General features: G+C 36.0%; 1 protein-coding gene across 4 annotated transcripts in view; it reads left to right on the top strand.

The window, feature by feature from the left end:
* Myo5a (myosin VA) overlaps positions 1-15,995 on the top strand; it is a 203,258-nt gene extending 187,263 nt beyond the window's left edge. For all 4 annotated transcript variants that reach the window (XM_071608272.1, XM_071608271.1, XM_071608270.1 and 1 more), the window contains 4 exons: positions 10,707-10,989; positions 12,478-12,652; positions 14,988-15,068; positions 15,339-15,995. In XM_071608272.1, coding sequence (XP_071464373.1) covers positions 10,707-10,989; positions 12,478-12,652; positions 14,988-15,068; positions 15,339-15,491 — 692 coding nt within the window. In that variant the 3' untranslated portion in view covers positions 15,492-15,995. The remainder of the gene's footprint in view (positions 1-10,706; positions 10,990-12,477; positions 12,653-14,987; positions 15,069-15,338) is intronic.
* Positions 15,996-16,700: the final 705 nt, after the last annotated feature.

Here is a 16,700-nt window from a genome sequence, read left to right as displayed (position 1 = left end):
GGAGAACATAAACAGCCCTAAAATTATCTGAGGAATCCCAGAACTCCAGCCATGGCTACCTGGCATACCACAGAAATTCATTTTTCCACATGATCAAAACAGCAGATCTGGATCCCATTCTTAATGTGTAATGCTTTTCTCTTCTTATTGTCATATTCCTTATAACCAGAAATAGACCTTATCTCTTGTTCAGTTTTCCATAATGCTTCAAACTTTGGACTATGGTGCTATTGCACAGGGCTTCCTAGGGGCCCTCATCTAAAAACAAGGAGGCTGGGGAAGGTTTGAACTTTGCCTAATAATCTACAGTGAAATGACTGAGAAGGTACTATGTCAACAAGAACATGACCCATAGGTTTGTCTCAGACACTCCAAGCTGAGTTGTACATCTGGACATTTTAAAGGCAATTTGGCTTAAGGTGGTTTCTCAGCTGAGTTGCTGGTGTGTGTGTGTGTGTGTGTGTGTGTGTGTGAGATATGCTTATGTATATTCAGCTCAATGTGTGATTCCATGTACCTCTCTTTATCAATGTGTACTCATTCTGGGTGTTTATTTATATATTGTACTATCTGTGTTTCTTTGGAATGTGTAGCAGGTAGGAACAGAATTTAGGAGTCAAGCTACTAGTTTTGAATGCATTTAAAGTTTAAAAAAATTTTTTTCAAGTTACCAGCACTGTTATCTTCATGCAGATTATCAGCAGACTATTAAGGCTACTTCTAGCTACCTACTCTTTCTTTCTCCACCCATGTGTTTTTTCATATTTCCACAATATTTTTTTTATTTACCTTCTAAGGACTCATAGTATTCTATTGTTTTTTGTAGGCCCACAATTAACCAGAGACTAAAAGGTTAAGGAAGCCATGCCAGATGGCAGTTGTTTCTTCTATTGTCTATTAAAAGGTCAACCTGGCCAAAATAAAGGCGATAACAGAGACAAAGGTCAGCTTTAGCAAATCTTTTTTTCTAGTTTTGTTTGTTCGTATTGGTTGGCTGAACAAGAAGTTTGCCTCTAAGATGTCCCACTCTAAATAACTGTTTCCATCTCCCAGGCATTTAATAGCAGTGACCCCCCCCCAAAAAAAAATTGTCAGGGTGAGTTTCTGAGAAGCTGAGTTTAGCACAAAGAGGTAAAAATGAACCAGGAATGATCTTTGCTTTCAAGGGGTTACTGGAATGGGAGTGGACATCTCAGAAGTATCCTAAGGAAGGCATCAGCCAGATGCTCTGAGAGCACAGTAGGGGAGCAGTATGCCACAAACCAAAAGACTAAGTCCCAGGATGCTGATGCTAGCTCAAGGTCTCATTGCTATTGTGGGAAACCCAGGTCAGGGAAGGACCCAGCTCTCCAGCCCCACTCAAACTGCCTCTCCCAGGTCTCCTCCAAGACTATTTCTAAGTGTCACATTTTTCTTACTGTTTTATTGCCTCTGAAACTCAAATATGAAGAATGCTTATCTTTTTTATTAGTTCATTATAGATATATTTAATATTGTGTTTCATTTTTCATTATTATACAAGCATAGAATATAATTTGCTCCAATTCAGTCCTTAGTACCTCCCCATTACCTCTCCTCCTTCCTCTCTCTCTGTTCCTTCCCTCTACAGTACTGATCTTTCCTTTTAAACTATTACATTGTGGATATACATAAATGTGAAATTCACTGTGGTATATTCATATGTGTTCATAGAAAAGTTTGATCAGATTCATTCCACCATTCTTTCCTTTTCCTGTCTCTCCTCCCTCCCTTCCTCTATTTCACTGATCTATCTTCTTCTATTTTCATGGGATTCACACCCCTTTATCTTTTTTTCCCTTTATTTTGGTCTAGCTTTCCCATATGACAGAAAACATTCAAAACTTGACTTTCTGAGTCTGGCATATTTCAGTTAGCATTGACGATCTCCTGTTCTATCCATTTACCAGCAAATGCCATAATTTCATTCTTCTTTATGGCTAAGTGAAGTACCATTGTGAATATATAGCACATTTTTTTATCCATTTGTCTGTTGACAAACACCTGGGCTGGTTGAATATTGTGAATTGTGCTGCTATAAACATTGATATTGTTGCATCCCCTATAGCTTGCTGATTTTAGATCCTTTGGGTAAATACTGAGGGGTCAGATAGTTGGGTCATATGGAGGTTCCATTTCTAGTTTTTTGAGGAATTTCCATACTTCTTTCCAGAATGGTTTACTAATTTGCAATCCTTCCAATAATATTGGTGAGTACTCCCCACATCTTCACCAACATTTATTATTATTTGTATTCTTAATAATTTCCAAGAAATGCTTATCTTAACACTGACCTCTCAAAAACCCACCCAAGATGCCATAGCTTCTCCTATCACAAGGCTACTACTTCTTACTTTAGAAACTACATCATTAAGGATACTTACTTTATTTTATTTTGAATTTAAAAGTATTTTGATATTTATTTTCATTTCCTTTTTTTTAATTCTTTCTTTCTTTATTTTAGACATACATTTTCATTTATTATTTCATTTATTTAATTATTTTATTATTTCATTTATTTTCATTTATTATTTCATTTATTTTCATTTTCAATGTTAAATTTGAATGCATATAAAAATATATATAGGTTTCATCAATATGTACTCATATTTACAAAATATATATTCATAGGACTCACAATTTACTCTTCCCTCTTTCAGGTCTTATATGTTTATGTATGTTTTCACACATAATTTTAAATATACATTCTTATGAATATTCATATTTCCTCATATTAATCTTAATTCTATAACACTAACCCTAGTTCAAGACAAAATTTGATATTACCCTTTCCATACCTCTCTATCTAAACCTAATGTGCCTTAAATCCATGTACACAAATATGAATTTTAAAGTTTTTTTTTGACTTGTTTTTTATTTTTTTAATTTATTCTAATTTGTTATATATGACAGCAGAATGCATTTCAATTCATAGTACACATATAGAGCACAATTTTTCATGTCTCTGGTTGTACACAAAGTAGAGTCACATCATTCATGTCTTCATACATGTACTTAGAGTAATGTACCCTCCTGCCCGCTCTCTTCCCCTCCCTCCATTTTGGCCTATCTAAAGTTCCTCCATTCTCCCATACTCACCCCACCATTCCCATTATGGGTCAGCATCCCCCATCAGAGAAAACATTTGGTATTTGGTTTTTTGGGATTGGCTTACTTCACTTTGCATGATATTCTCCAACTCCATCCTTTTACCTGCAAATGCCATGATTTTATTCTTTTTAATTCCTGAATAGTATTCCGTTGTGTATATACCACAGTTTCTTTATCCATTTATCTACTGAAGGGCATCTAGGTTGGTTCCACAATTTAGCTATTGTGAATTGTGCTGCTATAAACACTGATGTGGCTGCATCACTACGTATGCTGTTTTTAAGTCCTTTTGAGTCTAAACCGAGGACTAGGATAGCTGGGTCAAATGGTGGTTCCATTCCAAGTTTTCAAAGGAAGCTCCATACTGCTCTCCATATTGGTTGCACCAATTTGCAGTCCCACCAGCAATGTATAAGTGTACCTTTTTCCCCACATCCTCACTGACACTTATTGGTGTTTGTATTCTTAATAGCTGCCATTCTGAGTGGAGTGAGATGAAATCTTAGAGTAGTTTTGACTTGCATTTCTCTAATTGCTAGAGATGTTGAACATTTTTTCATATTTTTGTTGATATTGTTGTATATCATCTTCTAAGAATTGTCTGTTCAGTTCCGTGGCCCATTTATTGATTGCATTATTTGTTTTTTTGGTGTTAAGATTTTTGAGTTCTTTATATATCCTGGAGATTAGTGCTCTATCTGATATGTGTGTGGTAAAAATTTGCTCCCATTCTGTAGGCTCTCTATTCACCTCAATAATTATTACTTTTGCTGAGAAGAAGCTTTTTAGTTTGAATCCATTCCATTTATTGATTCTTGATTTTATTTCTTGCAATATAAGAGTCTCATTAAGGAAGTTGGGGCCTAATCCGACATAATGAAGATTTAGGCCTACTTTTTCTTCTATTAGGTGCAGGGTCTCTGGTTTAATTCTTAGGTTCTTGATCCACTTTGAATTGAGTTTTGTGCATAGTGAGATATAGGGTTTTATTTCATTTTGTTGCATATGGATTTCCAATTTTCCTAGCACCATTTGTTGAAGAAACTGTTCTTTCTCCAATATATGTTTTTGACACCTTTGTCTAATATGAGATTACTGTAATTATGTGGGTTTGTCTCTGTGTCCTCTATTCTGTACCATTGGTCTACAAGTGTATCTTGATGCCAGTACCATGCCGTGTTTGTTAGTTTAAGGTCTGGTACAATGATGCCACCTGTTTAACTCTTCTTGTTAAGGATTGCTTTAGCTCTTCTGGGTCTCTTATCTTTCCAGATGAATTTCATGACTACTTTTTCTATTTCTATGAGAAATGTCATTTGCATTTTGATTGGAATTGCATTAAATCTGTATAGTGCTTTTAGTAGTATGGTCATTTTGACAATATTAATTCTGCCTTTTCAAAAACAAGGGAGTTCTTTCCGTCTTCTAAGGTTGTCTTTAATTTCTTTCTTTAGCACTCTGTAGTTTTCATTGTAAAGGTCTTTCACCTCTTTTTTGATTCCCCAGTTTGTTTTTTTTTTTTTTTTGAGGCTATCGTAAATGGGGTAGTTTTCCTAGTTTCTCTTTCAGAGATTTTGTCACCAATGTACAGAAATTCCTTTGGTTTAGGGGTGTTAATTTTATATCCTGCTACTGTGCTGAATTCATTTATTATTTCTACAGGTTTTTTGGTGGAATTTTTTGGATCATCTAGGTATAGAATCATATTGTCAGCAAATAGTTTAATTTCTTTCGTCTGTCAAATTGCTCTGGCTGGAGTTTCAAGAACTATGTTAAATAGAAAGGGTGAAAAAGGGCATCCCTGTCTTGTTTTCAGAGGGAATGCTTTCAGTTTTTCTCCATTTAGAGTGATGTTGGCCTGGTGCTTAGCATAGATAGCTTTTACAATGTGGAGATATGTTCCTGTTATCCCTAGTTTTTTTAGTGTTTTGAACATTAAGGGATTCTGTATTTTGTCAAATGTTTTTTTCTGCATCTATTGAGATGATCATATGATTCTTAATTTTATTTAAATCTATTGATAATGATGAATTACATTTATTGATTTCTGTATGTTGAACCAACCTTGCATCCCTGGGATGAACCCCACTTGATTGTGATGCACTATCTTTTTGATATGTTTTTTTATTCGATTTGACAGAATTTTATTGAGAAGTTTTACATCTATGTTCATTAGAGATATTGGTCTGAAGTTTTCTTTCTTTGATGTGTCTTTGTCTGGTTTTGGAATCAGGATGATAGTGGGCTCATAGAATGAGTTTGGAGGTATTCCCTCTTTTTCTATTTCATGAAATAATTTGAGGAGTATTGGTATTAGTTCTTCTTTGAAGGTTTGTAGAACTCAGCTGTGTAACAATCTGGTCCTGGACTTTTCTTGGTTTATAGGCTTCTGATGGCATCTTTTATTTCATTGCTTGCAACTGATCTGTTTAACTTGTGTAAATCATTCTGATTCCATTTGGGCAAATCATATAACTCTAGAAATTTGTCAATGCCTTCAATATTTTATTGAAGTACAAGTTTTTAAAATAATTTCTAATTATCTTCTGTATTTCTGTTGTGTCTGTCATGATATTTCCTTTTTCATCATAGATGTAATTTGAGTTTTCTCTTTCCTTCTTTTCGTTAGCATTTCTAAGGGTTTATCAATTTTACTTATTTCTTCAAAGAACCAACTTTTTGTTTATTTTTCAAAGAACCAACTTTTAATTTTGTCAATTTTTTCAATTGTTTCTTTTGTTTCAATTTCATTGATTACAGCTCTGATTTTAATTATTTCCTGTCTTCTATTGCTTTTGGTGTTGATTTGTTTTTCTTTTTCTAGGGCTTTGAGAAGTAATGTTAGGTCATTTATTTGTTGACTTTTTCTTCTTTTAAGAAATGAACTCCATACAATGAACTTTCCTCTTACTACTACCTTCATAATGTTCCAGAGATTTCATATGTTGTATCAGTGTTCTCATTTACCTCTAAGAATTTTTTAATCTCCTCTTTGATGTCTTTTGCAACCCATTATTCATTCAATAGCTTATTAGTTAGTGTCCAGGTGTTGGAGTAGCTTCTATTTTTTATTTTATCATTGATTTATAATTTCATTCCATTATGATCTGATAGGATTCATGGTAGTATCTATTTTTTTTATATGCTAAGAGTTGCTTTGTGACTTAATATATGGTTTGTTTAGAGAAGGATCCATGCGCTGCTGAGAATAAAGTATATTCACTTGTTTGATGGATGAAATATTCTATATATGTCTATTAGGTCTAAATTATTGATTGTATTACTGAGTTCTATAGTTTCTTTGTTTAACTTTTGTTTGGAAGATCTATCCAGTGGTGAAAGAGGTGTGTTAAAGTCACCCAGAATTATTGTATTGTGGTCTATTTGACTCTTGAACTTGAGAAGAATTTGTTTGATGAACTTAGATCCTCCATTGTTTGGGGCTTATATATTTATAATAGTTATATCTTATTGATGTATGGTTCCCTTAAGCAGTAAAGAAGTGCCCTCTTTATCCTTTTTGACTAACTTTGGCTTGAAGTCTACTTTATTTGATATGAGGATGGAAACCCCCACTTGTTTCCACAGTCCATGTAAATGGTATAATTTTTCCCAACCTTTCACCTTTAGTCTGTGTATGTCTTTTCCTATGAGATGAGTCTCTTGAAGGTAGCATATTGTTTTTTGTTTTATAAATCCAATCAGCCAGTAGGTATCTTTTGATTGGTGAGTTTGGCCATGAACACTCAGGGTTCATGATTTGTATTATGGGTTATATTTGTTTATTTTTGGTATTTACTTTGATTTGGTTTCTCCTTTGATTGGTATTTCCTTTAGAGTAATACCTCCCTTTGCTGATTTTCATTGTTGTTTTTCATTTCCTCTTCATGGAATATTTTGCTAAGGATGTTCTGTAGTGCAGGCTTTCAACTTGTTAACTTTTGTTTCTCATGGAAGGTTTTTAGTTTATTATCAAATCTGAAGCTTAATTTTGCTGGATATAAGATTCTTGGTTGGCATCCATTTTCTTTCAGAGCTTGGTATATGTTGTTCCAGGATCTTCTAGCTTTCAGAGTCTGGCTTGAAAAATCTGCAGATATCCTAATTGGTTTCTCCCATATGTAATCTGATTCCTTTCTCTTGTGACTTTTATTTATTTTTTTTTTATATTTATTTTTTTTAGTTTTCGGCGGACACAACATCTTTGTTTTTTATGTGGTGCTTAGGATTGAACCCGGGCCGCACGCATGCCAGGTGAGCGCGCTGCCGCTTGAGCCACATCCCCAGCCCCTCTCTTGTGACTTTTAAAATTCTCTCCTTGGACTGAGGTTGTGGCTCTGTGGTGGAGCACTTGCCTAGCACTTGTGAGGCCCTGGGATCAATCCTCAGCACTACATAAAAATAAATAAAATAAAGGTATTGTGTCCAACTACAACTAAAAAAATAAAATCAAAAAATATATATATAATAAAATTCTCTCCTTATTCTGTATGTTAGGCATTTTCATTATAATGTGCCCTGGTGTGGATCTATTGCGATTTTGTACATTTGGTATCCTGTAAGCCTCTTGTATTTGATTTTCCAATTCATTCTTCATGTTTGGAAAATTTTCTGATATTATTTCATGGAATAGATTGTTCATTCCTTTGGCTTATAACTCTGTGTCTTCCTCTATCCCAATAATTCTTAAATTTGGTCTTTTTATGTTATCCTGTAATTCTTGAATGTTCTGCTCATGGTTTCTTACCATCTTCACTGTGTGATCAACATTCTTTTCAATATTATATATTTTATCTTTATTGTCTGAAGTCTTGTCTTCCAAGTAGACTAATCTGTTGGTGATGATTTCTGTTGAGCTTTTAATTTGGTTTATTGTTTCTTTCATTTCAAAGTTTCTGGGTTGTTTTTTTCAGAACTTCTATCTCTTTATTGAAGTAATCTTTTGCTTCCTGTATTTGCTTATGTAGCTCTTTATGGAAATGATCTTTTGCTGCCTGTATTTGCTCTCTTATATCATCCTTTACTTCACAGAACATTTTAATTATGTACATCATGAACTCCTTCTCTGTCACTTCTTCTGCTGTGCTGGCCATGGATTCTAATATGTAATGTCTTGGTTTGTTTTGGGCACTTTCTCCCCTTGTTTTTTCATTTTGTTCATGTGTTTTCCCTTCTAGCACAGCGGATCCTGGGTGTTATAGTTTTTACCCTATAAGTTTATAGTGCCCCTGTAGGGTTCCAAAACCTCTCCTTTAAGGGGGAGAACAATTTTGAACAGATCCCAATACAAACAATATACAACCGTAAACCAAATAGCTGCTATAAAGATGTTTACAGTTTTGTCACATTATAAAGAAATAGTAAGTTCAATTATTGTCTACATGTAAACAGAAGATTTGCAAAAGGGTCTACAGTTTCTGATGGTGGACAAAGAACCTGGAGTAAGGTATAGGATGAGATGTTGAGGGGGTTGGAAGTAAAGAAATAGAGTTATTAGATATTACAAAGTGTGAAAGAGGAATCTAAAGAAGTTGGTTAATATCAGGAGAAGAGAGAGAAGGTGATTTAGGGGAGACAAGTAAGTGGGAAGACAGTAGAGTACAAAACAAACAAACATAAATATTAAGAAAAATAAAAAATGAAAAAAATGGAGACAAATAATATACAACACCATTGTAATATACTATTCAGACATCCCAGTCCTCATTGGCCTAATTCATGAAAAGTATTTGTTTTCACAAATGTTGGTGATATGAGGGCAGGAAAAGAGAGAACGAGAGAAAAAAATATATATATCAAAGGAAGATACAAGGATTGTTTTTGTTGGGAGATCAGTATCTTTTCTGCTTCCCTTCTCATCCAATAGGTGGGGTTGTGTGTTTGCTGGTATGTCCACCCTCAGGATGGTGAAGGTTATTAGGGTGGAAGCATTGGTCTTGGGGCATAGCTCCTAGAGGTGGGGTATAGCAATTGCTGGTCCCTGATGGGAGACTGCACCCCAGGGATCTCCCTTGGGGGCCGCTTATGTGATGTGGGCACCTGGTTTTATCTCTTATATCACCTGTAGGCCTTGCAATTCCTGATCTCTAATTTAGTCTCTAAACTGTATCTCTCTCACCCGCTCCCTTTCTACATCCCAGTGGGGAACCTTTCTCTCTGGAGGTCTTGTAGACTGCATTCTGGGGGCTGTGCACCTGTCTCAGAGAGATGTTTTGTATTGGGCAGTTCAGGACCCAGTTTTGTGAGCTATGTACCAGTCGCATAGCCACAAGCACTGTGCCAGGTTAGGGGCTGCAGGGGAGAGGGGGGGAGTTGGGGACTTTCGGTAACTTGATATTGCTTCTAAGCCCCAGCCAGTGTTCCAAGCTGGGAGTTGTCCCAAATAAAGATGGCAACAAAGGTATCTGAAGATGGAGGCTTTCAGGGATGGGGTCTCAGGTCAGGTGGGGCCCAGTGGTGGTGTTAAGAGATGCAGCTCTGTGGCATGCAGTGTTGTGGATGGCAGCTGTCCCCATTTGCAGGCTGCCACATGTAGGGGACTATGGCAGTTGTTGCAGTGCCCCAAGATGGAGGCAACTGGGGAGCCCCATGTTGGTAGATGGGGGTCCATATGGGAGGGGCAGTTGGAGTTCCTGCACATGGGCTGTGACAGGGTGTCCTGCATGGGAGTTGTGACTGAGATTCCTGCTTAGGTGCATGGCCAGGAGTCCTGCACGGGTGCTAATGCCGGTGATCCTACTCAGGCACTGGGAGGTCAGGCGTGGACAAGTGGCCAGGAGTCCTGTGCTGAGGTCTGGGGACATGTGCAGGCACCGCGGCCATGATTCCTGCATGGGAAAATCTGTCAAGGGTCCTGTAAACACTCACAGAGAAATAGTATTCCCACTACTTGAATCCCAGATCCCAGAGTGACACAGAATGCAGCCTCCTTCTAGTCTTCCATCTTAGATCCCCTTATTTTATTTTTTTAAAATATTTTTTAGTTGTGAATGGACCTTTTTTTATTTATTTATTTATTTATTTATTTATATTTGGTGCTGAGGATTGAACCCAGGGCCTCACATGATAGACAAGTACTATACCACTGAGTCATAACCCAGCCCCAAGAGTATTTACTTTTATGGTAAATTTGCATTTAAGAATTATTCCTTCATTAAAGTTTAAAATCCAGAAGCCCTTTCCTTGAAGTCCCCTTTCTCTCTTTTTTTAATAATTTTAATTCTTGCAGTACTGGAATCATTCAACCCAGGACCTCAAACATGCTTGGCAAGTGCTTTACCACTGAGTTATAAACCCTTTTTTTCTTTCCACACCCCCCTCTTTTTTTTTTTTTTTTTTTTTTGACAGTGTCTTGCTGTGTTGCTGAGGCAGGTCTCAAACTGTGATACTCTTGCCTCAGTCTCCCAGTTAGCTAGGATTATAGGTGTGCACAACTATGCTTGGCTTCCTTTTCCTTCTATTTGGATTCTCAGATAATTTTCCCAAATTGAATGTGTAACTGCATGTGCACATAACATATTTGTGCACATGAAATACGTTGCCTTTCAGAACTTCTAATAATTGAAATACTCCTACAGTCTCAGGCATGCTGGAGCATGAAACAATTCAGGGTGTGTCCGGGGTGAAGCCCACGGGGCTGAGAAAGCGAACCTCCAGTATTGCGGATGAAGGCACCTACACACTGGACTCCATCCTCCGACAGCTCAACTCATTCCACTCAGTCATGTGTCAGCACGGCATGGACCCAGAACTGATCAAGCAGGTGGTCAAGCAGATGTTTTATATTGTGGGGGCCATCACCCTGAACAACCTCCTCCTGCGTAAGGACATGTGCTCCTGGAGTAAAGGCATGCAGATCAGGTGAGCAAGTGGCAGCACCTGTGACAGCTTCTTTTTGCTGCCCAACTGACCTATCAGGGTGGGGGACACTGATGACTTGTTTCCAGTACATGCACCTGATTTGGTTGCCACGTAGCCAAGCAGCAAGGGACTTTCTCTTGCCTGGCAGTTACTGCTCCTTGTCAGTGCCTTGCCAGCACATTCTTCTCATTGCTTGATGGGAAACACCTTGCTCCACTATGAAGCTAACTTGTTTGAAGACATAGAGAGATGATGAAAAAATACACAAAGATGAGGTAGCTGCTTCCTCTCCTTTTGTGTGTGTTTTAATTATGCAATAAGAAAATACTATAGTGAAGATTTCTAATGCTCTTGGAAATATATTTTGGAAAAATACCCTTTGTAAAACCTAAGGCAACAAAAACAGATGTAATAGATCTTTTACTAACACTTGAAATATACCCCCCATATTTTAATAAAAGGTATACTCAATTTTATACCCAACTACTCTTCAGTGTATGCTCTTTATTGTAATAGACCTGATATTTTTTGCAAATATTTATTTTTAAATGGCCAAAATATTCACTGAGAGGAAGAAAAAGAATTTTTCTTTCAAAAATATTTAGTAACTCTCTCTCAAGAAACTTTAGTGTTTGTTTTCAGTTTTCCACTGGCTCACATCTACTCAGAATTTATATTAAGATAATGCCTTCTGTTCAGGGAGTAGTGGACCTTCTTTCTCTATAAGCTTTGCTTACAAATGTGAAGTCACTGTAATATCAGAATGCCTCCTGTTTGTCTGGTTACTATGTTATGACTGTGTATTTTTGTTTATTTTAATCTTAGTGTGAGATCCACTGTCACTTATCTGGCCACCTTCTGAAACCTTAGCATCTATGTGATCTGTTCGTCTCTTCCCAATATGAGTCTTTGTCCCTTCCAAGTACTTTCCCTTGCCCTTCTCTTTTTCCATCCCTAGGCTTCCTCAGGACACCATCCCTGTTGCCCAAACCCTTCCCTGAAGAGGCTTGAGCATAGGCATATATCAGGGGAGAGTGGATCTGGTTATTCAGTTACCCAATTTGGAGCCGACCTTAAGAAAGAGAGTACATCAAGGATTATCAAGTCTCTGTACAAGGAACTCATCTCTGAACTTGTGAGAGAAGCTAGAAAGTGCTTTCTGGGCAGTTGTCTAATAAGGATAGAGCTATAATATGTATTCTATTTTGTTTATTAGCAAGTTCTATAACTTTTGCTATAATGACTTCATTTCCATGTTCCATTAAAGAGAATTTTATTCTCTTGTCATTTTATCTTACATAATTATGATTATAAACCTCATGACTATAATGATAAACTTTTAAGCATAGCTGATTAGATTTTAGAAAATTGAACAAAAATACTGCCTGTCATTTTAACTGACAAGGCCACACACAAAAAATTAAGACACTTATGACAGCATTCAGCAAATTTGCATTTTATCTTTCATCCTCTCTTTTTTTGGCATAGGTACAATGTCAGTCAACTAGAAGAATGGCTACGTGACAAGAATCTGATGAACAGTGGGGCAAAAGAAACCCTGGAACCACTCATTCAAGCTGCTCAGCTTTTGCAAGTAAAAAAGAAAACAGATGATGATGCAGAAGCCATTTGTTCCATGTGCAATGCTTTAACTACTGCCCAGGTAAAGCAAGTTTCCTTGTCATGAAATAATATCAGTCATCACAGGTGACCTTTGGAGAATAAAGAAATCTTCTGTCATTGCGCTTGTCTCTGCACTGACCTCATCTGTGATAGAGAAGATGTATCTCTACAGATCTTGAAGAAAGGAGATTTTTTTCAGAAATTTATACATTTCAGTGCTAATTACAGACATCTATAGTCAAAAGTCCCCAAATATTGAGTGCCTACAGTGTTCTGCACATGTTCCAGACCCTATAACCAGGAACAAAACAAAGTCCCTGCTGTCATGGAATATCATTCTCTTATATTCCACAAAATTGGTTTCATCACTATTTGATAATTGATTCTTTAGGTTTCTCCTTTTTAAGACAGATAATTCTTACTCCTTCAGTTTAGAAATGACTAAGTGAGCCTCCCATCTCAAGGCTTCATACTTAGTGTTGGAGAAAATACTTAAATAAATAATGAAAATTTTCTGCCTTCAGGGAGTTTATAGTTTAGGAAGGAAGACACAGATGCACCAAGCTGACTCTAGCAAATTAGGGGTTCTAGCAAATTCTATAGTAAAGTCTGTAGTAAGTCCTGAGGGACAATAGCTGACTTCAAGGAGGTCCCTTTAAGCTGGGCACTACATTGAAGGAAGTGGGAGCATGGGAAGGGTATTTGAGGACAATGGCAAAAACATGAGGCCTTTAGGCATCAGCATGAACATACCCATTTTTGTTTTGCCTGGTTATTTTCTGTGCTGACTCAAACTTTCTTGATGTACATCACATATCTTATGGCATAGACATCTTCAGTTGCAGCCAATATAATTAAACTCAATTAGTAGATAGTTGGAATCAAGATTTGTAGCTTCCTAATGTGGAATTCATATTTACAAAAATTCTTGCTAAGAATAAAGAGGAACCACACCACTGAATAATGGTCTTGAGATTTGCTCCCCCTTTCTGCCACATTTGGAAAGTAAAAGTGCATTGAGGAAAGCCTGACTTCATAGAAGTTTGATGTCATCCAACTTTTAAAGAATGTACTCTAAAACTTAAATATGTCTTAAGCACATATTTCACAGAGTAAGGTAGACCTATGATTCATTAAAATTTAACAAATTTTATTTAACAAAATTATCCTACTTCTTAAAGTTCTAAGAGTTGCCTCTTAGGGGCTGATTCCTAATTCATTTTGTCACCTACAACCTGATAAACATGTCTGCTTTCTCAGTCACATCTCTCTGGTGCTTTATGTATTCTTTACCTATAGATCAGCATGGTCTGGAATTTGTTATTTTCAGTTTAATGAATTTAAATTTAAATAGCCACATGTGCCTAGTGACCACTCATGGCAAAGCTTTAAAAAAATACCTTGAAAATGAAAATATCTTTCTATTTTATATGGCAGTTATTTGTGTATAGGGGTGGGGTGTACTGGGGATCAAATCCATGGCCTTGTACATGCAAGCGAGCACTCTACCACTGAGCTTCAACCCAACCCCAGTGATTTGCTTTTGTTAAAAAAGAGATATGATCATTTTATAAAAGGAATTAATTTGACATTTTTAAAGACCTTCATACCCTTTAATTAATTGGCTAATTTCTTTAGAGGACTTTGTTGTTATTCATGTTTTTAAAAACACAATTCAAACCAGGTGCCGTGGTGCATGCCTATAATTCCAGTGGCTTGGGAGGCTGAGGCAAGAGGATCACGAGTTCAAAGCCAGCCTCAATAACACTTGGCAAGGTCCTGAGCAATTCAGTGAGACCTTGTCTCTAAATAAAATATTAAAACAGGACTGGGGATGTGGCTCAGTGGTTAAGCCCCCCAGTGTTTAATACCCCATACCAAAAAGCAAAGAAACAAAAATACCATTTAAAAGAAATAATATTTAATTATGTTATTTTTAATGTGGCCATATATATATATTTATGTGAAGAGAGCAAATTGTAGAATATTATTAATAAAACAAACCAATTTGCATAAAAAATAGCATTTTCCAGAATATATATATATATATAACATTGCTCAGGACATGGTTAATAGCTGCTACTTTGGGAGACTGAAAGGATAGGAATAAGAACACTTTTATTTTTTTTTTGCATTATAGTTTTTGAATAGTTTTCTAAATTTATATTGCTTCTTAAAATACTATACAAATATTACATTAATAATTCTGACAGAAATTCAAATAACGAAAGTAAATGTGCCTTCCTTCTTCCCTCCTATCATAACTCACTCCCGAGTTGAAAACTACACACAGAAACTTTAAGTTTTCTAGATTATGAATATCGAGTGTATATTTCATAATATGCCAAAAACTTTGATCTTTTCATTTCTCATAGATTGTCAAAGTGTTGAATTTGTATACTCCAGTTAATGAGTTCGAAGAAAGAGTCTCCGTTTCATTTATTCGTACTATACAGGTAAAAGCCCCCAGTTTTCTTTTTCTTTAGCTCACCAACATAAGCTTCTAAGTGTTATTGGAAGGTTAATGTGTTTTTATCTTTTATTATATTATCTTATTTTAAAATAACTTTTTAACTATTTTCATAACAGTTTATTGAGTCAATGAAGTGATTTTAAAACAAACATTCTTCATTAATTGAGGATTTTGGGGGTAGAAATTTTGGCAGAAAAAAACTATCTTACAGATTCTGATGCCCTGTTCATCTTTTTTTTCTTAATCTTCTCAGATGCGTTTACGAGATAGGAAAGACTCGCCTCAGCTGCTCATGGATGCTAAACACATCTTTCCTGTCACCTTTCCTTTTAACCCATCCTCCCTCGCACTAGAAACCATCCAGATTCCAGCTAGCCTGGGCCTGGGATTCATTTCACGGGTCTGAAAGTGATGTCCAGGCAAACAATGACAGTATACTCCTTGTCTGGATAAGAACCATTATTTCCAGTAAGCTACTGAAAAATACATTTTTAAAGAGAAAGTACTGATTATCTCTCAAACAAGAAGGTATTAACTGGAAATCTCCCTAGAGGCTTTCATCATCTTGGAAGAAAGATAGGCTCCTTTGTGCCATGTTACCTTTAAAGCAACACTCATTCCTGCTCAGCTGGTATCCTGAGTTTACATGCCACTGGATGATGGAAGGAAGAAAGAAAAGAAAGGAAGGCAAATGTGTCAACATTTATTTTAAATCCTTAGCACTGCATTTAGTGGTATAGAAAACATAAATTCCATATCCATAGGCTGTTGTTAGGAAGACAACAACAAAGAATGATCTCTGTGCTAAACAGAATTGAAAGAAAAATCACCATTGAATACATATCAGTTTAGGAATCAGTTATGTTGATATTATCAAACTGGATCAAATAAACTGGCAATATGTAAAGTAGTTGGTCAAGTAAATTCCTTATTTGTGTCACTATGATATAGAGCTACTAAAAGAATGTTGGTTTGCTATATAACATAGATGTTCATCTGTACTGTAGCTTACTGAGCATTTTAAATTGCTGCTACATAATATCTCCTTAAAATGTAGATGATACTCTTATTAGGCACTACAACAATAAGCTTCTATTTTATCAACTCTGTTTACAATTCAATCAGATCAGTTTTAACTGGATTATATGCAAATATCTACAGAGTCACCTGCACAAGTAGCAGACACTGGAAAATCATGTAATATGACAAAATGCTTGACATTTAGGGGTAGGAATAGACAAATTGTCTATTGTTGATGTCACTGTTTATTCAGGATGTATTACATTGACATGCTCATTAATTTTCTCTGGGTGGATATTACATCAGGGTACAGTGTTTTGTGAAGTGACTTTATTTTAGTTCCCAGATCTGATTCCTGTAGTATATATTTTCAACTTTGACAGGTTTTCTTTCTTCTTAATTCACTAAGAATCAATCTCAATCACTATGTAGAAAGGATTGTCAGAATTTTCATGATTCGGGTCTTGAAACTTTGATTAGCCTATAAATTATGCAAAAGAAGATATATAATAAATATTATGATTCAGGTTTTTTAGACTTTGCAACTTCTATAAATGTTCTCAGATACCACTAGATACTTTAAAAAGCATCATAT

Source organism: Marmota flaviventris, chromosome 2 (genome assembly GCF_047511675.1).
Source record: "Marmota flaviventris isolate mMarFla1 chromosome 2, mMarFla1.hap1, whole genome shotgun sequence".
In the NCBI taxonomy this organism is placed as follows: Eukaryota; Metazoa; Chordata; class Mammalia; order Rodentia; family Sciuridae; genus Marmota; species Marmota flaviventris.
This window is presented reverse-complemented; position numbering and strand designations above follow the sequence as displayed.